General features: G+C 32.7%; 1 protein-coding gene across 1 annotated transcript in view; it reads right to left on the bottom strand.

The window, feature by feature from the left end:
- Positions 1-2,681: 2,681 nt before the first annotated feature.
- LOC124368222 (beta-3 adrenergic receptor-like) overlaps positions 2,682-22,881 on the bottom strand; it is a 31,449-nt gene continuing 11,249 nt past the window's right edge. Inside the window, exons 2-8 of the mRNA XM_046825496.1 lie at positions 21,317-21,425; positions 19,610-19,824; positions 10,254-10,428; positions 9,319-9,633; positions 8,940-9,117; positions 6,580-6,792; positions 2,682-5,776 (exon numbers count right to left, since the gene is read on the bottom strand). Coding sequence (XP_046681452.1) covers positions 5,657-5,776; positions 6,580-6,792; positions 8,940-9,117; positions 9,319-9,633; positions 10,254-10,428; positions 19,610-19,824; positions 21,317-21,425 — 1,325 coding nt within the window. The 3' untranslated portion in view covers positions 2,682-5,656. The remainder of the gene's footprint in view (positions 5,777-6,579; positions 6,793-8,939; positions 9,118-9,318; positions 9,634-10,253; positions 10,429-19,609; positions 19,825-21,316; positions 21,426-22,881) is intronic.

Genomic DNA, 22,881 nt, shown 5'->3' on the forward strand with positions numbered 1-22,881 from the left:
AATGATTGCTAATTAACGAAAACATTATAACTATTATAATAACCTTCATTGCTTCTCCTTCTCTATGGGTTGAAGAACCTCCTACTCACAAGCTTGCATTATATCAGTAAAATAATGACAATATTATTTGTATTATAAACAGTTTAAAAAATGTGCGTCCCATACATAATTTATGTATTAAGCATTATATGTATTTTGAAGGATTTAAAAACTAACTATTGTGGTTTAAACCGTTTTAATTACAAAGAGTGCATAAAATGAATACACTAACAACATTGAACTTCTCTTTTAATTTTTGCCATAAAGATATAAATATTTAGAGAATTAAAAGTTATGTTTTTATTGTAAGATATTTTACTTATATATATATATATATATATATATATTATATAAGTATATATATATATATATATACTTAATATATATATATATATTTAATATATATTATATATATATATATAAGGAATAACATGTTTGCCCTTATCAGGGATCGAGTCTGCTAACAAACCAGGTAGAAGAAAAGCGCCACCCTGTAACTAAGTTAGGAGGAAGTCTACTTTGTCAGGTTAGTTTAGGGTTATCAACGTTATTATTCATATCTTGTCAGTATTCATAACTTTCTGAAATTTAGTTTTGACGCAAAACTAAAAAAGTTATATCTATAAATACACGTATAAATGTTTCGCAATGAATAAACCACTTATAAACACAAAAATACAATCTTTATTCATGACTTACCGCAAATTATCCATTAGGCTGTCTTACTAATGAATATTTCAAGTTTTTGTTTCAAGGATAAAATCATAGTTTAACATAACATTTAATTTTTGTGAGCTACAATTCTTCTAGTTTTTGATATTACACTGTGGCCGAACATTTTTGGTTGTAAAATATTAATTTTGTGACGTATTGACATTTTTGGCCGCGTCTTATATCCGCCATTTCAGAAGTAATTTAAAGAAAATGTCAATATTATTTTATGATCCAAAATTCTGGACTAGTTTTTTGCCTTCAATATGTTACTGCAAACCATTAATTTGTAAAAAAAAACATTCTAAAATGAAATGTAAACCAACGTTAAATTGTTTTGTTATTTATAGGTAATTTATATTGCTATTTCACCTCATGTTTTTATAAAAATGTTGAATGTAATAGAAGTTAGAAGTAAACCCCCAATGTGTAACCATATGAACATGTCTGTGTGTTAAAATACAAGTATTATGATTTATCGTAGTTAACTAGATTTATTTTAAATCGATTGCATATAAAGAAAGTTATGTTATTTGGTATACAATTGACATATTATTTTAATAACGCCAGTACACAGCTAAAATGGTTTTTACCTATTTTATTTTAATATGAAACAAAGTTAGTGATATAATGACGTTTAAATTATGGCAAAACTTAATTTCAACTGTGCCAAGTGAAGTATTTTATATCTAACCGTATTCGCTGGTGATTTTTTATTGCTATTAAAAAAAATTACAAAAATAAAAGTAGTACAAGATTCAATTTTTAAATTACTTGTAAGTGATATATGTATTAAAATAGGGTATAAATATATACCATTTGCAAATTTTGTTAGTATGAGTTTGGTTCTAGTAGTGGATTGGGAACTGAGACTAAAGTTACTAGTGTTGAAATTTAAATATACATGTATCTCTCTTAGTAGAATTTGTTTAAAATTATAAAAGTACGTACTTGGCATACGGTTGGCAACACTTTCTTACGAATCTCTTACAAACATGGCAGTAATTTTCATAAATACGATTATTGTGAAAATTTAGATGTATTATCCGTACGTATCTCATAACTATTTATATAATTCGTACGATTATGACGGCAAAATAATTCATGATTTCTGTATAAAACGGTACATTAATACATATTTATGTTTAAATTTTTAGATAGAGTCTATATGAGTGTTTAATATTTCAATTTACTTAAATTATCAGTTTATCCATAATACTCTCTAATTAATCCATTATAGATAAACAGTCTTCTGAAAATACTGTTGCAAATACCATGAAAACAACCCTATCGTTTTATTTAAATCTGATCGGCTATTATATGCTGTATAAAAATATAAACTTAAGTTTACCTAGACAGTTCAGTAACAAGAATTTATTAGTGTAGCGTGTAACATACATGTATTCTGATTTCTCCATGATAACATACTAGGTCAGACTTTCATGCAGTTTAAATCATTGTATGCACTCTCAGTTTATGTAATACATACTAATACAAAGGTTATCAGCAACACTTGGTTCTTTACAATATATATGATAGTTTCTCCTGCTCTTAAAAACTCGATTCATGGGAATTTTTTAAATCGCATATCAACGATTTTCTTTGGTTCTATTAAGAACAAGAGTATGTGTGTTTAACTGGAATGAGTGAAAGCAGCATGTTTACTGTAACTTGAAATAGGATTCTAAAATAGATCCTAGGTGCTAAACCTTTAGTTAGATTTTGTACAAATATCAAGGTTAAGCTTCGGTAAAAACCATTAGAAATTATTTATTCATATTTCTGTTCTCAGAAATCTATTTTCTTCTTCTGATTCATTAGGAAGGAATATTTAAACGTCTTTTCTAGATTCAGTCATGGTCGGCAGTAATTAATATATATATATATATATATATATATATATATATATATATATATATATATATATATATATATATATATACTTTTAAACGTTTCTTACTAATACTAAAATGATAAAATGTGGATCAATCTCAAATTGGGTGTGGATGAATCATCGATTTCAACTACATTTATTTATTGATGAAAACGGTTTGAATACTAGGATTTTTTATTATTGTAACTTTACTCATGTAAAAAAGTCAAAAAAGGATATGTATAAAGGTGTTTTTGGTGCGTGGTATCTGCTAAAATGGTCCCTAGTTTTAAAGCTTTGAGGATATTCACTCTCAATAATCCAACAGAAAATATACAGTCGTAACTAAGAATGTTCACTCTCATTGTGAACTTTAAGGCATAAAATCGTTATAAAAATAGTGATTAAATAATTAATTGTACATCCAGAATAGTGAAACTATTGCAATAGGTTAATAACTTTGGAATACAGATTCTGGGAAAACATAATCATAGATCTTGGTTGGAAAACACTGATAGTTTACTACTGACACATAAACAATTTTATATTAAATAATCCTATATTTCTATAAACATAACTAAATATTTTATTTTAATAAAAAATATCGCTGAAAGGTATTTTGATATAAATTTTAAAAAGAAATTTAATAACTAATATATTCAGTTATATTATATTGAGCTTAATAATTTACCTACTTATTTATAAGATAAATATATTTTTAGAAATAGTTAATCGCATGAAAGGAATATATGTGTGAGTTGATTCAAAATACAAACAAAGGTCGTCTGCAGTAAAATCGCTATTTTATTACTTTTCGTAGTATCGCTGATCTTCCAGCTACATATTACAAATTTTACTGTTGGCTAGTTTAAAATCAAATGAATTTCTTATGTTTTATCCGTGTTAAGGTGTATAGTCTGGAGAGAAGAATAGGCTACACGAGAAACATTCTAAACTAATCTGTCAGGATATCAGACATTTTCAATAGTTATATTTTACAAAAGCAGAACACAACATTCTGGATTCTTGGAGGATTTCAGTCCATACAATCAAGCCGATCAATGTATTCCCATGAATTCAACCCATGTATGAATCAACTTCATACATTTGATTTCATACATGAAAACCGAGAAACTACCTGTAATACCAGATTTTGTGTGAAGTACAAGCATGTCATGTACAAAAGAGAAAGAGAGAGATTAGAGTTTTCAGGTTTGTGTTATTGCAAATGTCCAATATCCTGTCAAAATCGTTTAAAATCATCTGATAAAAATCTTTTAACAAAGAACTAATGTCAGTTACCATCTGAATATTATCCTTGCCTTTCATTTAAAAATACAAAAACTTTACAATGGTGTTAGTTTTTCAATATTTTCCTTAATTAATGAAATTACACATAACAGAATTGGATTTTAAATATCTTCTGATCATTTATTTTACGAGTTATAAGCTGAATATTATAAGAGCAATATTGACTTATTTGTCGAAATATATAAATTATAACAGAATATACAATTATAGTATTAAAAGGGATGTTGCTTCATGATAACATTACAAAATTAACATTTTTGTGATATTCAAAGTTTGAAATACTTTGTTAAAATTATGATTTTTTTTATTGGTTCTCTACTTCGAAAAGTATAAAGTTAAACAAATTATATGGATATACATGCACAGTTTATACAAGTCGACTTGTCAGTCAGTGATGGCGTGCAGTATTTATGCCGTAACTGGGTAATATATTATCTTAATATTTTCTTTTATGTCACAGTGGAAGCAAGTTATCCTCATCACTTAGCAGCAACAACTTATTTACAGTACCATTAAAAGCGTACAAAGGGATCACTAATTTATACAGAAGCCAGTAAAAACCTAAAGCACTATAAAAATATCATTTCTTTGGTGTATCTATACAGTGGTGTAAACTAAGGTCTGATCACAGTCTTTTCTGCCTACGAATGCTCAAAAATACTCTCAATAGTGGCGTAGGTAATTACATTGGTTTAAATATAAAAAATATAATACAGTTACGCCAGTACAAACAGTGTGTTAAATATGTCAATATTTAAAAGGTGCACAATATTTTATTCCTGAATAGTTATTATTTTACACCATGATACAAAACAGTCCTGTAAATTAATGTTATATTTTATGAAATAAAATAACGCAACGTTGACTGCTTTATCAATGAAAATGTAATAAAAACCTTAAGAATATATTAAGAGCATATATAGGTAACAACATTTTTCCTCATATATTTTTATCTCCGATCTTCTTGCAACTTTGTAGTTATTTGAGACATACAAAATTATAATAAACTTCTTTATCATAATATTAGGTTAAAAAAGGTTTCTAAACAAAATGGTGAATGTCTATATAAAATAGAATCTTACGTTTTTGACGTAATTATACATATATACCTTATCTTCCAAAACAATTAGGATATGGGATTGAACTTCAATATTAATGTATTTCTTCTTTCCCAAGACAGAACTATATTTATTAAAAAATAAAATAAAATATGTTCTTCTTTACATTTTTCGTTAGAATATTCATTATTTTTTACATATGAGGCAAAGTTGTGAGCTACCTTTCTATGAGTTTTTCTTACTTATTCTTTAATTTTTATGTGAACGGTTTATGCATTTTCCTATATCTGGAAAGGGGCTTAATGAAACGATCGAAAATAAACTTAGCTCATCTTAAAAACCCGATTTAAAGCTTTTAATTTGAACTTAAAAATTTAAACAGTTTAAATATGGATATCTTATTTTAAATCTGCAAACCCAACCTAATAAAATCTTTGGATCACCTTCCTCAATCAAACAATCTTCTAAACGGTTTTACTGTGCTACGTCCTGTCGTTGAACAGGAAATATTATAAATACGTAGCTAAGTTATACTTTACAATTTACTCTGGTCAGAACTTGGGACACCTCTACAGGTAGACCATGGTCCCAGTCTAGACAAGTAAAGCAGTGGTTCATCCATCTACGCTGCTCTCTAGTTGTTCAGCGTATGAACTAGGTCCGACTACACTTGAGTTCCAGGTTCATCCGCCTCAATTGCCGGCAGACGCTGCAGTTTGAACCGTTCCCTTCGGTTCTCACCGGTACCGTTCACCTCGGCCAGTCGTTCAGGAGCCTCCTGAAACTACACATCTCTATTAGAAACCAGCTGTTGAGAGGAAGCGTTTTAATGCTATAGTTTTGATTAAAGCATTCTAATTTGTTCGTCTATACTTTAATCATTCTTGATTAAAATTTCAATTTACCATTAGATTCTAGCCGTTGTCACAAAGATGTGTCAAGCACATGACCCTATGTTATGTTATTTCGCCATATCTAGTTTAGTCCATAATTGATAGTGAAACAACCTATTACATATTGTTCTTCTATTTATACGATTTTAACGGATAATCTTCACAATGCATCATATAATTAAAATGCTAATCTACGAATATGTTACCTATACTTAGATTCATTTCCTGATTTCGGTAGTAATTCATAATATGGTATGTGCATGTTTTGTTTTATTCTCTTATTACATAGATCTGAGAACCATCTCATTGCAATTACTCTGGGATACGCATGGTTCGAGTTGGTCGTAGGGGCTGCCTCCTGTCGAAATCCCATGAAGAAGATTTACAGGCTCTACTCGTATATCTCAGTCATATCATTTTGGAAAAAAAGGAGGCCAGATATGTTTTAGCCAGTGAGGGAAACGAAAGTAGTTGGGTTTAGAAATACGACTGAATGTCACCATTTTTGGCCGAATGGTATGTTTTAATTCATAAACTGACGCTGATTTTACTTTTATTTACAACATTTATTTGTTATTTTAAATCTTTGTAATAATATCCCATTTTAACGCCTAACAAAAAGGAATAGTGTAGTCCAACGTGTGAATATCACCCGATATTTTTTATGTCGAACTGTATGGACTCCTGTACTTACCTTGAAAACATTCTGCTTTTCGTCATTGTCGTTGTTGTTGAAGTGGCGGGGAGTAGATGGCTCGCTAGAGGGTCGCTGGCGCCGGGGCAAGGGAGTCAGGAGGGGGTGGCCGCTCCCTGTCGATGAGTCAGAGTTCTGACGTACGCACGACTGACAGCGGCGCTGCGCCAGTCGGAACGTGACGCTCTCGTACCTCTGGGACTCTCCGTGGATCTGGGGAATACACCATATTCATAAGAATTGAAATGATAGCCACAGTTATTTATTTGACCAGACGTGTTCCTTCATATAGAATTGATTTAAAAAGTTACTTCATTTTGACATCTTTATTCTAAGAACAAACTTTAAAAGAATTCAATTTTTGATAGGGTAGATCTGCGTTTACACTGGCAGAGGTTGCTCATGTTTTGTGTCCGTTAGTAAACATTGCTAGTGTAACATATTTATACCATGACCAACTAATGTCAGACAGTTGTATGTGCAAACTTTGAGAGCAGTATCGGACTTTAAAATTTCAATCATAAACATTGCTGGGATATTGATTGTTGCAACAACCTGAGGCAAAAACTGTCGCAGGTACTTGCAACGGTACTCAGATAAAAATTTAAAATACCTGCCACGTTACAGTGTGCAAAGCTTTAAAGCATTGACTTCGTTTACGTTTTAGTAACTAGTTTAAACACTAATTGAAAACGTTTCAAATGTTTAAGTAGACAAGTATTTAGACATTTTCACTAAATACATACAGCAAAGAGGTATGATATGTAAGATAAAAAATATGAATCTGTTTCTACTTTATATATAAATAATACTCGCAGTGGTAATTTTTTATTTCTAAAGTTAAATACCTCTTTGATTTTAGAGAAATCACAAAATTATTAAAATTTATGGCAATTTTAGAACCTTTAACATGTCTATTTTCAGTGAGCTGGCAGTGTATTTGTTGACCGTCAAATGGTGACTTGCCGTACAAAAGTGAGAACTCAATTCCAGTTGAAAACTGCTCAACAGTAAACTGTTAAGTAAAGCTTAGCTAAAGTAAATGTTAGCAAAATTGTCTTAAAGACAGTGGCCACCGTTATAGTATCCCAATTGTTAATGTTTGTAGCACGTGCTATCTTTTTAAAAGTTTCAAAATCTTCGGTAAAAATACTTAAAACATACAATTTTAAAATTTTTCCATCTAAGCATACTCCAAACCGAAAAATTGACGATGCACTTTGTTTATATGTTACGATTAATTTTAATGTACCTTTACTGTGATATTATGAGGAACAGGAACTGTAAGTATGATGCACGACTATATTTACCTCTTCGATAATCACTTAAAATGTAAATAAAATAAGTTTAAAATCAATTACTCAAAATGAAGGTTTTTACACTCGATTTATACAGCGATACCAATTTCCATTGTATCCAATTTCCTTCAGTTAAATGATCTTCAAATCTATTGTTTCGAATAAAAAATGAATAAGGAAGTTATTGCTTATGTATGTATTGTACATATGTATCACGTACTACTGCACACGTAATAAAACTACTGCAGGGCTACCGTAAAGGGTATGTACCGCATACAATAAAGATATCGGTGGTATATATCCAATCCTGTTTGAAAATGTAAGAATGTTATGTGTCCAATAATAAAAAAGCCACCAATCAGATACGAACTTTAAAATTGTATATAGTACATAAAAGGGTATAATGATTTTAAGCTGGTGTAGAGCAATAATAATATCTAGAAACTCCATAAAGCTGGTTGTTAAAATAAACGAATGTTTTACACAGTGACATTATTACCATGGACGCATTAAACATACTATGAGAATCTTAAACCGCCAAGATTTTGTGCGGAATCTAAAGAAATAGGTTACGTAATATATTGAGAGATCCAGAACCTTTTTACCTTCTCTAAAAGAGTAGTTACCAATCATGCAGGTAGTGTCATTTATTCGTATTTACTCAAATGGCAAATGACCATTGTCCTCTCCTGGCTATAGATTTTAGTTGACAGCATTGATGTGGTTTCAATTAAAGAGTTTTTACTTACTATTACTGCTTCATATCCAAAAGTTATAGGTTACATTTTTTAGTAGTAACCAAAAATATTTATTATAAATGATAATAAATAGGATTAATTAAGCGACCATATTTATGGAAAGGGTCATAATAAACATTTAAAGTATATTGTGTATTTTGTATATGTATGTTAATTATTTTTATTATCTCTAAAATAAATTATGTATGTGTTAAAATATTAAAAATAATCTCAAAACATGAATGTTTCCACAATGCACTAACAACTGTCTGATTAAAATAAGTACTTAAATACAACAATCGATCGCCAAGAGACTATCACGTACCGGGTTGTAAGTGGTGACAAAGTCTGCGGGAGGGGTGTCGATATGATGGCACTCAGGACCAGCTGTGGACATCTGGAAGCTCTGGACCGACATGGAGTCACAGCGGGAGGATGACTGGTGCCTGACCCGTGGCAGCAGCCCGGGTGGCTGTCCTGGAGGACACGCTGGGACCTTCCACCTGTGCAATAGTCAGATTAGACTTGTCACTTTCACTACCTTCATAGGTAGAATTGGAATAACCCTTCTCAATCTATATCAATACATGTAACTGTTCAACTTAATGGTATATGGAACCTTTTACTGGATTTACACCCCAAAAATATTCCCTTCACATTACTTGTGTACGTTACTACTTGCCCATTAACAGTAATCCACCCACCAGCAGACGACTCTGGTGGCTTCTTTGCGCACAGACTCGTTGCGGAACACGTAGACGATGGGGTTGAGGGAGGACCCGGACACGGCACAGATGGTGACCAGAGACCTTGGCAGCGAGACTCCACCCCAAGCCTGACTCGTAGAGGACACGAAGTAAGGGGCCCAGCAGAACAGGTACGATGCGATCACCATGATGGCGGTCTTGATCGCTCGTCCCTCCTCGCGAAAGAAGAGAGCCGAGAAGGTGGCGTTCGACGCCTTCCTCGCCAACTCGAGGTCGGTCGTCATACTCTGTCTTCTCGTTCGTAAACTGTTTCTGTACCGTGAAACACATTTCAGACACTTTGAAACTGGTTTAATTATTAAATATACGGATAGTTACCTCCAAAATTGTAGTAAAATATTTTTTGTAGGTGTGATTTACTGGATTGGTCACTTCTACAAGTCTAGATGTAGTTAATTAAGAGTTGACTTTATTAGAATTAATCCGCATATTTTCCTCCGGAAAGACAAATTTACTTGATTTACTTTATTTTTTGATAGCATAAATCTCAGTAGCCTTAACATTTGTGATGAGCGTTTTATAACTAACTTCTAAGGAACGTTACTATGTCCATGCTAATAAGCTTCCATGCTAAAAAGTCCACTGAAAACTCAGACAGGATTTGGATAGTGTAAATACTAGATTCCAGGACTCTAGAAAAAAGTGTGTCTCATAAAGTGTTACACACTCATATTTATTAGTGATTTAACAGACCTGGCCACTCCTCTTTCTATTTTCTACCACAAAATTCACGCCAATTCCAAGACGGTCCCTACGCAAGACGGCAGTTACGCAAGAAGGCTGCAATAGAAGCAGGATAAGTCTGTCGCACATGGTTAAATACACATAAATCATATACTGCATATAATCATCAATTAAGCTTTTAAACCTACCTGTGTGCCGCTGCATACATCCTGACGTAGATAAGCACCAAAGCTATGAGGGGGAAGGTGAAGCCCAGAAGCAGGACTATGAGGGAATGAGTGAGCCAGAACACTGGCGTCTCACAAGTCATGAGTAAATGAGGAGAGGCCAGCAGAGCTGACAAACACCACGTGACTCCAATTACTGAAAAAGAAATACGTTTGCAGTTACGTGAATGATTCACGATTGGAAAGTACGGTGTTAATATGTAGTCTAAGTTTTATGTTTAAAATGTTTCCTGGCAGTTTACATAAAATTATCTTAATTATTTTTTAATTTAATATAGCGATCAATATAATAAGTTAGAGTTAAGATTTTATTCTTCTAGTAAACATTTTAATGATGTAAGTAAAGCTCTCGTAAATGTTGCATACTGTTATAGAAGTACTACCAAGAAGTTTAATATATGCATGACGAACCGTACAGAATATAGTTTGTGTATATTGAGCACGTGCCGTGTTATTCAGTGTGACACAAATTGAATTGCGGGCTTCCTGGATTGATGCAGCATTGCCGGTGAACCACTACCAGAGCGAGTACCCAGAATAATAACAGTGGCCGACATTAGCGCTATCTAGGTGCAACGAGACAAACTCACTCGATTAGATAATGGAAATTAATTCACTCTACTCCCTATATTGGCTTGCCTTCTTTATAATTGTATTATCTGTCGTTAGTAGCAAGCAGTTTTTTTTTTTTGGTGTCTGTATATTTTATAATAAAAAATACGATGTTTCCATACAAAATAATAATTACCAAATCATTAACAGTATTAAACGGCATTATTGATAACTAGACATTTAGTCTGAAACAAGCAGTATATTTCTACTAAAAATATTTTGTTTTGTTTCAGTTGTTTTGTCATTGTGTCTTTTTATTAACAGCTTACAACACTAACAATATAAAATGTTATTTTACTATTGATTTGTACAATATACTTATTATACTAATAACATAAAACTAATTAGTTGAAACCGTGCATACGACGAATACTGTTTTAGTATTAAAGCTCAAAAACGTACTTTAAAGAAAAAGGCTTTTGAAATTCCTGCATACGAATAAAATTACCATAGCAATAATAACACATATAATAAGTTTAACAACTTATTAAAAGTATAATTACCTTGTCGCATGTGTAATTTTACATGTGCTTCTGCCAATACTGCCAAGAAACCCTGTCATATTTATCAAGTTAAAATTGGGAGATGAAAAGCCTTTTTAAATTTAATTGTTAAACTAAACAAAATTTTTTAAATACTGATATTAAAGTCAAGTACTCAATAGCTGCCAAAGTTATAAAGTTATATTCTTTGCTACTTTTTTTTACAAATAAAAACAATATATCGAAACTGCGTTCTTCGTAACTAAGTATATTCGTAAAAAAGTTAGTACGATTCGCACAAAAAGAAAGCTGAGGAGTGTCTGAACAGGAAGTTCCGGTGTGACACATTGCATCGGTGAACTTCCTGTTGTGCGGCGTAAGCTTTTCTGGGTTTTTAATAAATATTCTCTTGGGTTTGGTTTTCAAAATAAATTCTTTGTACTTAAGAAGTCTCGTATGCATAACAATGCTCATACATTTGTCGTGTTATTGAAGTTGAAACCACTAATAATGTTATACAATATTATATAATAGTGAGTATACCACGAAGAGGTTTAAACGTTTGATTTTATATTACTTGCATATTTATGCACCGAACATTTTCAAACTCTAAACAATTAACAAAGTAGGTTTTAAGAATATTCTGTAAAAATTAAAGGTTCCTAACAGAATGGTGACACTCTGAATCCACACATTATTGAACAGACTCTACTCAGATCAAAAGAAATTACTATTTGGGAAGCTGTCAGTTGTAATGGGGTGCTATCTTATGGCATTTCAGACAGTACAGTGACTGGGAATAGGTATGAACTGGTTTTAAATGAACAAGTTTAGCCTCATTTTACAACAAGATGGTGCTCCTCCTCATTTCGCAAATCCTGTCAAGCGATTACTAAATAACAATCTTAACGGCCGTTGGATTTGTCGTGGAAGTGATGTTTTATTAGATTGACCACCCAGACCCAGAGATTTAACTGTGTGTGATTTCTTACTATGGGGTTACTCAATTGAACACTTTTATACTCGTAGCTTCAATAATGATGAGGAATTGAAACAATCAATCGAAGAGGAACTTCTCCGGATGCCGCAGGATTTATTTCTAAGAGCTTACGATTCATTTGTTAAGCGCTGTCACCAATGTGTCGCTGTGGATGGATTACAGTTCGAACAATTTTGGACTGTAATTGTAGGTTTTCTAACACGTTATTTTCTAATTTTCAGATTTAAATGCTTTATTTCTCTAGAATATTACAATAAATGATGTTACAAAACAAAAATACTGTTTTTAAAGTATAGGTTTTCAAAATAACAAAATTTTGTTTCAACAAAAGTTAGACAGCTTAAATTTTCACAGAATATTTTAAAAATGTATCTAATGGATTATATAGAGTTTGAAAATGTTCGGTGCATAAATGAGCAAGTAATGTGTAAAATCAAACCTCTTTGTAGGACACTCGGTATTTTAGGCATATGTAATTGAATAAGTGATCGGATATCAGTTATCGAAACGTTTCCTTTTCTTGAGTTGCTTGTGTAGACGAATGTTTGTTACCGTGACAGTTGTTTTCTTCAAACCTTCTTTTAATACACTAAAACATAAAACTCATAAAACACTAAATAGAAATAATAATTGACATTAAAACCATATTATATAATTAAAATAAAAGTAATGATTATTTAGAACATATTTGCAACATGAAAATTAAGACTTGGATAGACATTCTTTATAGACAATTAAGCTGATTCTTCCAGGAATTAGACACTCAAGTTAATTTTTCAATGGTGAATAAACCATTGCATTTACTATAATTTTCTATATTTTTTTCTATTAAGTTACAATGTAAATATGAAAGATATATTGCATGATCTAAGAAGTAAATATTCCTATATTTACAATTTAAAACACTTCAATGGAATAAGGAATCTCTTTTCAAAATATAATTAAACAAAAATAAATTTTGATACTGCATGCAGATTTTTTAATGTGTTTTTTGTCTTCACAAAGATTAAACAGTAGAAGCTGCGTTCTTGTTCATCCCTTGGTAATTGGATTTGTATTTACTGAGCAAACTGTACGTTTTAGTTGTTAATTCGTCTGTTTACAAAGCAAACACTAAGTTTGGATGTTTTCAAAGTTCGGTAATCCATAGACTGTTTAAATCGAGTTGATGATTTCAATCAGGACTACATTGAAAATTGTTATTTATTGCTAAGTTTGAAGATATTCAGAAGATTTTTATGTTCTGAACATTTAAGGGTTTTGTCGTTTAAATGTTTTCCTAGCTGCATTAAAAGACTGTTATGGTTTAATTTAAATTGTATTAAAAAAATAAAAGCACAAGTAATCATTATAACTTTTTGATTATTTTGCTGAAAGAAAAAAAAACATCAAATATAATCCAAGGTACACTCTAGGATAGTAGAGCTGATTTGATCTGTATAAAAACATACAACCTAATTTTTCTATACATGAATTTTCGTAAAAAATACGTCGATCTTCAGAAGCGCTAGTTTTGCTGAAAGTCAAAAAGTGAGGGAATCATAAGGGTTACAAATATGAAATTATATTTTTTATGAAATTATACTTTCCTAGCAATTGAAATACAAACACCGCCCGTCAGATACATGAATAATAGTTATATCACCATCAGCCAGTTTGATAAAGAAACTGAAAGGCGTAATTTATATGTCTGCATATTCTAGCTAAAGGTGATTTAATATTTAAATAAGGGTGTGACGATTCGTTTTAAGTGTGTTAAGTTAAATATATATGATCTGAGAAAAATATACCTTTTCATACTTTTCACCCTTTTGATCCTTTTTAACCCTTTTGCTCTAATGAAGCCTTTATAAATACCCCTATATACATGGGAGCAATTTACTGATGCTCCACACTAAGAGAGTCCTATGAGCACAGATCATAAGGGGCTGATATATGTTTCATGGGGCGATAAAATTATTGACCTCTATAGCGTTTAATTAGTTTTAGTATATATTATTTTTATCATTACAAAGTAAATTACGCAATAATAAATAATTTAAAAAACAACTAAACTATAACATTTTTTTCTAGTCTAGAACTACTTAGTACGCCCCAACCGACTTATAAAACTTAACCAATCAGACAGTGCTATTATAGCACAGGCAAGTCGCACTGAAATATTGTTCTTAGCTCCTTCCCATTGCCAGCACTAGGAATACCTTTTTACGTGTAAAAGTTCACGTTAAGTACGTCACCCGTTAGCTGCGTTCAGATACTGTTGAACGTTTCTGGAAATACCCTCGTAGCAAGGAGATTTCCTATTCAATTAGTTTAAACATTGATACAAACTTTGACTTTACGGCAGAATATTATATACATATAATATTATTTATGGATGGGATATTATAAGAACCCAAAATACTTATAATGTTTACGACCAGCTGTTTTTAAAAATAAGTATAAAACCAACATGAAATTTGGTCATGTCACAATGTTACTGGGCTTGTACAACATGAAAAGCCAGTTAAGCAACTCACTTTCAAGCTGAGATGACAATTACCAAATCTTACATCTTATTCATAAATGATACCCAATAATCATAGAGCAATAGCGCCCTACACATTAAGATAGTTATTCAAGATAGCAAGTACCTATTACAGATCTTGATAGGTTGTATCAATTGCTCTAGATGTATTGTTTAATCTATGTTGTGTACACTACATAGATTAAAACAATCGGCTACTCTAATTCATGTCAGGTTTTGACTGAAAGGACCTCACATCTTTATTTTATTTCTAGTTTCTAAAGATGTTTTTATTTCTAGTTTAAAGCAACGGTAAATAAACCACACATTATATTACATTAGAATATGTGTATTTTATCACAAATATAATGTATGATTGATTTATTCTTCCCTAAAGTATTATTATAAGTGAACGAAACGCTGAATTGTTATATAAATTACTTTTCGTTCAGCTCGGTGTTAAATGCTAAATTCCAACACTTGATTATTACACTTCTCCAAAGAATAACTTTCCACATAGTGCAGTTGTCTCGCGTACACTTTTTTATATTTTTTGTAGCAATTTTACATCGATTTCGGGTGCTGATGAATTTGTACGAATACACTAACACTTTTAAAGTCGTAAGGAGTCTAAAAACAGTCGTTTGGTGTAATTGTAACTAAGGCACGTATTTTATATAGAAATGTTATGGACCACTATGAAATCTCACCCTGATAAAAAAACGCTGGTGAATCCGTTAAATCTCTATCTTTTATTACACTGGGCGTTTTAGAATTAACTCTGGGCCATTTAGACCTTATAGATGTATAATATTTTAGTTAAAATAATTTTTAATTTTCAGAGAACAAAAGTACAATATAAAACAATGCTAAGGATTATGTGTTAATTTCTACATTAAAATGTATTATTTATGACACCACCATGAAAAGGTTCTATTTATAAAAAAGTATAATATAAATAGCTTCCAACTGCAAAAATTATATGTAAAACTTTGGTTCATAATGCGCTTTACCCATTGACTGTAAAACTTTTGTAACGACATGCCTGGCACTCTATAATAATTTTCAATCTATTTAGAGTTGGTATTTTTTTTTTGTGAAACGCATAAGTATTTCCTGGAGCAATATTTTCGTTTCATTTTTGTACGACGTCGTTTGACATCAATATGTTTGGAGTAACAATTTCGTGTATTATGCATTCTAAACATTACATAAGACGCTAGATTCATAATTGTTTGTTTTTTTCCGTACGAAGTTATACTAGGATTATCTTTTTACTTGTTTTTTGTTTAAGAAATTAATTATTTAACTTTTTTCTACACATTTTAATAATATCTCTGTTGTCCAGATAGCATGGCCAGAGTTCCATTAACTGTTGCAGAAGCGTTAAGCTGACTGACAGGATCGATAACTCGATAGATCTCGACTGATACTCTCGTCCCTGTCCACGTGTACAGTTGATGAGTTTAGAGACTATGTCACTGGGAGAGTGGGGTTACATTTCCTCTACTCCTGTGTCTGCGCTGTTTTCCATGGCCATGACAAGTTTTATGTCTGTAAATATATTCAATCGGGTTCTCTAATTTGTAGATAAAAATATGCCACTGCTCAAATTGAGAACTGTGAGGCAAAATTGCTTTGGTTAGGTTCATACGCAACTTTGAAAAGAGATGGGAGCTATAAGTTAAAAATGTGACACATTCACTAGTTTTGTGTCACATTTTCCCCAAAACGTTAAGTACAATATCTAGCATTATATAGATTGGTATAAATACAGCAATATACGTTCATAGTATGTGCTTGACATAGACTAAAAAGCCCAAGTACTTCGATCACAAAAATTATGGTAGTTTTCCGTCGAGGATTGTATCATGTAGCGATGTTAAACTTTCTGGCTCTAAAGTATTAGACTCTTGAAAGTTCCTTTATTTAATAAGCTTCTTAAGGGGAGCACTTCGTAAAAAATCTCAAAAAAATTACAAATTTTTTTTTTTTTTTATTAAAGTTTGGAATTTCCCGATAAACAATGGTGGTATTAAATTTTTTTTTATGATGACTAGAAGTGTCCGAAATATTTTTTTTTTAAATAGGCCTGCAGGCAGTTTCGGGCCTGTAGCAGTCACACTTTGAATGGTGCTGTATAGTACTACTACTTCGTTGCAGTCATGTTCATGATTTGGTTGGCAGTGACAGTTTGTTATGTCAACAACTTACACTAACCAACAAAACATCTGTTTTATAACCATTGCTTATAACCTAGGTAGCATACATGTTTTGGTTACTGACATTTCTGTTTTAGAGAGTGAAAATTACGTAAATGATTATGGTTTTTTGTGAGTTTAGTGGAGAGTTTCTGAGTATGTTTTTGTTTATAAGTGTAGTGAATTTTATAATGCCACGTTCAAAGCCTGCTTTCAAGAAACGCGTTTTCAAAGGAAATCAACATAACCCTCCCAACTAGTCCTAGGCCTAGTTTCTCAGGATCAAGTAACAATCGAGGTACCAATACTCCAAATGTGGATAGGCCAAGACCTCAAAGTGCATCTTCTAAGAAGGTCAGTCCTTTTTTGAAAACAGTACCAATTGAATGAAAATGATGAGTCTGAAAACTGTATAGTTAATATAGGATTGTTGAATGAGGCTCTTAGTAACGTTTCAGTGTGTAAAAAATTGCCATGGCCAACTTGTTTTACAAAGTAAAACACATTGTAGGCCTAGCATCAAAAAATTATAGTCAGCTGTTCTGATTGTGAAAACACTATTTACTGTGACAAACTCTGAATTAGTCAGGCCTAACACTAATCAGAATGAAGCAAAGTCTGATAGGCCTAACACATTTTATGACCTAAATCTTCGTTTGGTTTATGCTATGCGTAACATAGGCAAAGGTAGAGTGGCTGCGGAGAAAATTTGCGCTTTTATGAATCTTACACCTCCGCCTTTGAGATATCATGAACATGAGCATTACTTGGGTTCAATTGCTGAGTTAGTGTGTAAGAAGTCAATGCAAAGTGCTGTGCAAGAAGCTGTATCGGATAATGAATGGTTGCAGAGACCTCGCTATAGCTGCTGATGGCTCATGGCAGAAGCGGGGTCACCTTTCACTAAATGGAGTGGTATCAGTGACATCTTTATCAACCGGTAAGGTCCTAGACATCGAGATTTTATCTAAATATTGCAGATGCACTAATAGACTAAACAACACGCATGGTGATGGCTGTATCGCAAACTTTGAAGGTTCTAGTGGAGCCATGGAAGTTGCTGGAGCAGTCGCAATTTTTCAGCGCTCGCAGGCATTGTATGAGGCTCGTTACCTTGAATACCTTGGTGATGGAGACAGCAAGGCGTACTCCAGTGTATGCGAAGCCAAGCCTATGGTGATACTGCCATAACAAAGATAGAATGCATAGGCCATGTCCAGAAACGGATGGATCGAGATTAAAAAATCTAAAAGCTAAGACTAAAACACTCCCTGACGGCTCACGACTTGGCGGCAAGAACAAGCTAACAGATTCTGCCATTATTCAGCTCCAAAAAATACTACGGATTGGCAATTAGACGCAACACAAACTCTGTTGAAGACATGAAAAAAGCCATTTGGGCAGAGTTTTTCCATGTGATGTCTTCTAATGAAAGGCCTCAACATGGACTATGTCCAGATGATGAAGAAACCTGGTGTAAGTACCGCAAAGCCGTAAAATCCAATGAAAAACTATGATCATGGCAGCCATTTTCACTTGCCTGAAAACCTAATGACATTTATTAAACCTATATTTCAAGATCTAGCCAATCCAACTCTACATGGGCAAATGTACTAAGGGAAAAACTCAAAATCCCAATGAGTCCCTCAACAATGTCATTTGGACCTACATACCTAAAAGAACATTTGTGGAGATTAAAACTTTGAAATTTGGCATATATGAAGCTGTTACAGCTTTTAATGATGGCTACATTGGCAAATGCAAAAGTATTTCAAGAAATAGGAGTGTCACCAGGGCAGCATTTTATTACAGCAATGAAAAAGCTTGACCGGCGGCGAATTTGGAAGGCAGAGAAAGCTCAAGAAGATATAGAGAAAAAAATTAGACAGAAGAAAAACTTACTAAAAAGAAGTCTGGAGGATGAATATGAGGAGCAGGAAGGAGATCAGCCAGCCTATGCACCTGGAATGTACTGAAAAAAGGTAATAAAGCAGTATTTTTTTCCGTTTTTTTGTGTTTTTCCGAAAGTTGCGGTTTTTCAATACAAAAGTACATTTTTTCTCAAAAACTACAAATGGTAGGAATATGAAATTTTTTTGTATGTTTGTAGCACTGTTTTACATATGTGGAACCACTAAAAACATCACATTTCACTGAGTTTCAATATTTATATACATACATATACACATATTTATATAGGTTTTTGACAAGCGTTAAAACAAAAATATATAACTTTTAGGGTATATGCCAAAAAAAAATTTTTTTTTTGGTTCCACGTGTTCCCCTAGAAGCCCTCTTTAAATGAAAAAAAGAATTATGAAGATACCTCAAGTAGTTCTTGAGATAAGTGTACCTATGTTAACATTACGAAGATAGGGCGAAGTGCTCCCCTTAAGTAACAGTTTTTGTTATAGTCAACTAACACTAATTAAAATTCAGCATCGCATTAAAAGTATGAAGGAAAATAGTAATTGTGCTTATAAACAAGTGGATATTACTATTTTACTATGCTGTACCGGCCAGACTTCTACGGCGAGTAACCGTCATGGCGTAGTGGAGGGGGGAGAGCACCGCCCAGTAGCGGTCTAGGGCGATGGCCACGATGGAGAAGACGGTGGAGGTGGCGACGAGAGCGCTGAAACCTGCGGAGAGGGCGGGAACCCGCGACACGAGCAGAGGAGCTAGCACCATAGCAGACAGTAGGTTAGCGAACACCAAGCTTCCTACAAACCTGTGTAGATAAGTCCTCATTAGAAACATAGGTATAAACAGTAGTAATGAGCAAAGGAGCTAGGACCATAGCAGACAGTAGGTTAGCGAACACCAAGCTTCCTACAAACCTGTGTAGATAAGTCCTCATTAGAAACATAGGTATAAACAGTAGTAATGAGCAAAGGAGCTAGGACCATAGCAGACAGTAGGTGAGCGAACACCAATATTACTACGAACCTGTTCCGAGAAGTCAAGATTATAAACATAGGTATAAACCTTCGTGATGAGTAGATGAGTTAGGACCAAGAAAATCGGTTTGTGAGCACAATCTTCCACGAACCTGCTAAGATAATTTATCATTAGTAGCATAAGTTGCGATGAACATAAAGATCCTTACAAAGCTTTACAGACAAGTTACCAAAGAACGAAGCGCTAAAATTGTGTAAGTCCATTTCAGCAATATTAGTCAGCCTTTCCTATATGGTATTCTAACTACCACATTACTGTAATAACTAGTACGAAAAGCTAGATCTCTTAATTGTATAAATAATAATTTGAAAAAATGTACTATAGAAGTGAACTCTGATGGCACTGTTTTATTGTTATGCTTTTAATTTACTTCATTACAGAATTTCATAGTATTAAACATCAGTCAATAGTATTGTTCGTACCATTCAATTGTAATTATGTATTCATGTATAGTATTGCTCGCTCTCAGTAATAGTATGTGCACATTAATTTTAGGTAGTTTAATCTGTTACTTGATATATGACATATTTCTTGTTAGTGGTAAGGAATTGACCAAAAGTTTTCAAGCTTCTCAGATTAAAACTAATCCTTGAAGTGAGCAGGTCAATTTTCTTTCAGAATTGTAATTAACCGTAAAAACGTCAGTCTTTAAAAATAAAGTTTTTTTTTTATTTGAGAAGTGTATTTGGCCTAAGACAAATGTGTCTCAGAATAAAACTTAATTTCTTTATTGATAAACTAATATACACATGTTTTTTGAACAATGCTACTTTGTTTCAAGGCGATTTGCATAAAGTCTGATTTTTATCAAGCGCCAAACCTTTTTTCGTAAACATTTTAAAGAAGCTAGCAGAAAATAACCTCGTATATTGAAATAGTACTGGTCTATTTTTGTAACGGATGCCAACCGTGTGTAGGCCCTATCCTAAATATTTATGGAAGTATTCAATTTTATATATATTAGTATATTTATGGAGACTCTTGAAAGTATACAATGAGAACAATATTGAATATATTCACTCACACATTATTGAGTTGGTATTGCACGGACTTAGTGCATAAACATGGGCTACAATGCCTTCTTGATGGAGACATATACGTTTAAAGAACAGTGCTGAAATGTCCTGGTACTGGTTCATTTGTAAAGCATAAAGCAAGGTAACATCAAATATAGATCTTCGCAACTGATTTAGTATATTGTAGATTACATTGGTTCTCCTGTATTTAAAGAAAACAACGCATATGCATTTTCTAAGAATTACCTGTTAGACGGAGAGCGCAGGGCAGGACGTCTGTAAAAGACGATGAGGACGAGACAATTCGAGATCAGTCCGGAGACAGCGAGCAGAGATAAACAGACATCTACGATAGCTGTAACACCAATATTACTGATCAGGTGTCATATAATATAAAATAATATATACCAATATACCTAGGTTATGAATTTAATGTTGGGTTGGATGAATTGGTATATTGTATAAAACTATTTGAATCGCAGTCTTAAAAATACTCCTCCTTTAGAGAAGAATAATTTTATGAAGACGGGCGTATCTATAAGTACAGATGGGCCAAGAGATCTGACCGCGCGGCCGAGGCTCTACTAGCCATCCACGAAACATCGACCTTATCTACGCGCTGCCATTCTGTGATTGATTTCAAATAACTGAACTATCGGAATATCTTTTATTTAAATATAATCACGAGCCAACAGAATAAACCTGTAAATATTGCAGTTATTGCTTCTCAGGTTACGAAAATGCCGAAAGATAAGCTGTAAGGGAAAGACCGATGTTCTTGGAAGCGACGGCCCTCTACCCCGTTCACCCATCACAAGGAAAACCGGCCCGCTCTCGCAGATCTCTTGGCCCATTTGTAGTATTCAGTAGAAAAGCAGATTAAAATAATGATATGAGCGTTTCACTATGTGCATGACTGAAGGCACTTTATACATTATTTTTATAATAAATTGAGCCCTTTAACCTTATATTTCTATTTCAGTAAAATCATTATTGATATACATACTGTATAAAACACATTTCCATACGAAACTGATTTTCTTAGGCTGGTTATAATCTTGCCAGAAATTTGAAAATATTGGCCACTACTCTTTATTACGTAATTTAAAATGTTTAGTTTCACTTGGTTTCAGAGAAGTTATCTTAAAGGACTATAACTTTGAAAATAAAAAAACGCTTAATCCACACAATAATTTAGTGCATTAATCGAAAGCTATGTTATTCATTTGCTCTGTAGCTTGTTACTCTTTATATCATATGAAAATTGAATAATGCTAAAATTTACGTGACATGGACTCCATCGTAGATTGAAAATGATACGCTGTGGTATGTTACTATAATCCTCTGACGCGATATCAGTTAATACAGAATCGCCGATTTACTTAATTCTTCCATAACATCTGGTTGAATGAAATTTGATAGTAAAAATCATTATTTCAAAAGCTTAGTTAAAGTTCTTCCGTTGGATATCAAGATTCAGTTTACAAAGCTTGTTGAAAGTACGCTACACCACGTGTAACATAACAAGATTAACCGAGGTTGAACTTTAAAGATATTGATCTTTTCTTTGGGATACTAGTGTTACTATGTCGTACTTTAAATGCAGTATGATATAATTTATCTTGTTCACAGGTTTCTTTCTCGTACATTTTTGTTCCAATTATGGTTTTCTTTCAAGGCTGAATTCAAAATATTAATAACTCGCAGCCAAATCCTCTGGAGTGACTTGTAAAACCATCAAACTCAATAGAAATGCAGGTTGATGCAACATTTTAAGTCTATTTGTCACTTTGTTCTCGAGATATTCTGCG

The sequence above is a fragment of the Homalodisca vitripennis genome, chromosome 8 (assembly GCF_021130785.1).
Source record: "Homalodisca vitripennis isolate AUS2020 chromosome 8, UT_GWSS_2.1, whole genome shotgun sequence".
NCBI lineage: Eukaryota > Metazoa > Arthropoda > Insecta > Hemiptera > Cicadellidae > Homalodisca > Homalodisca vitripennis.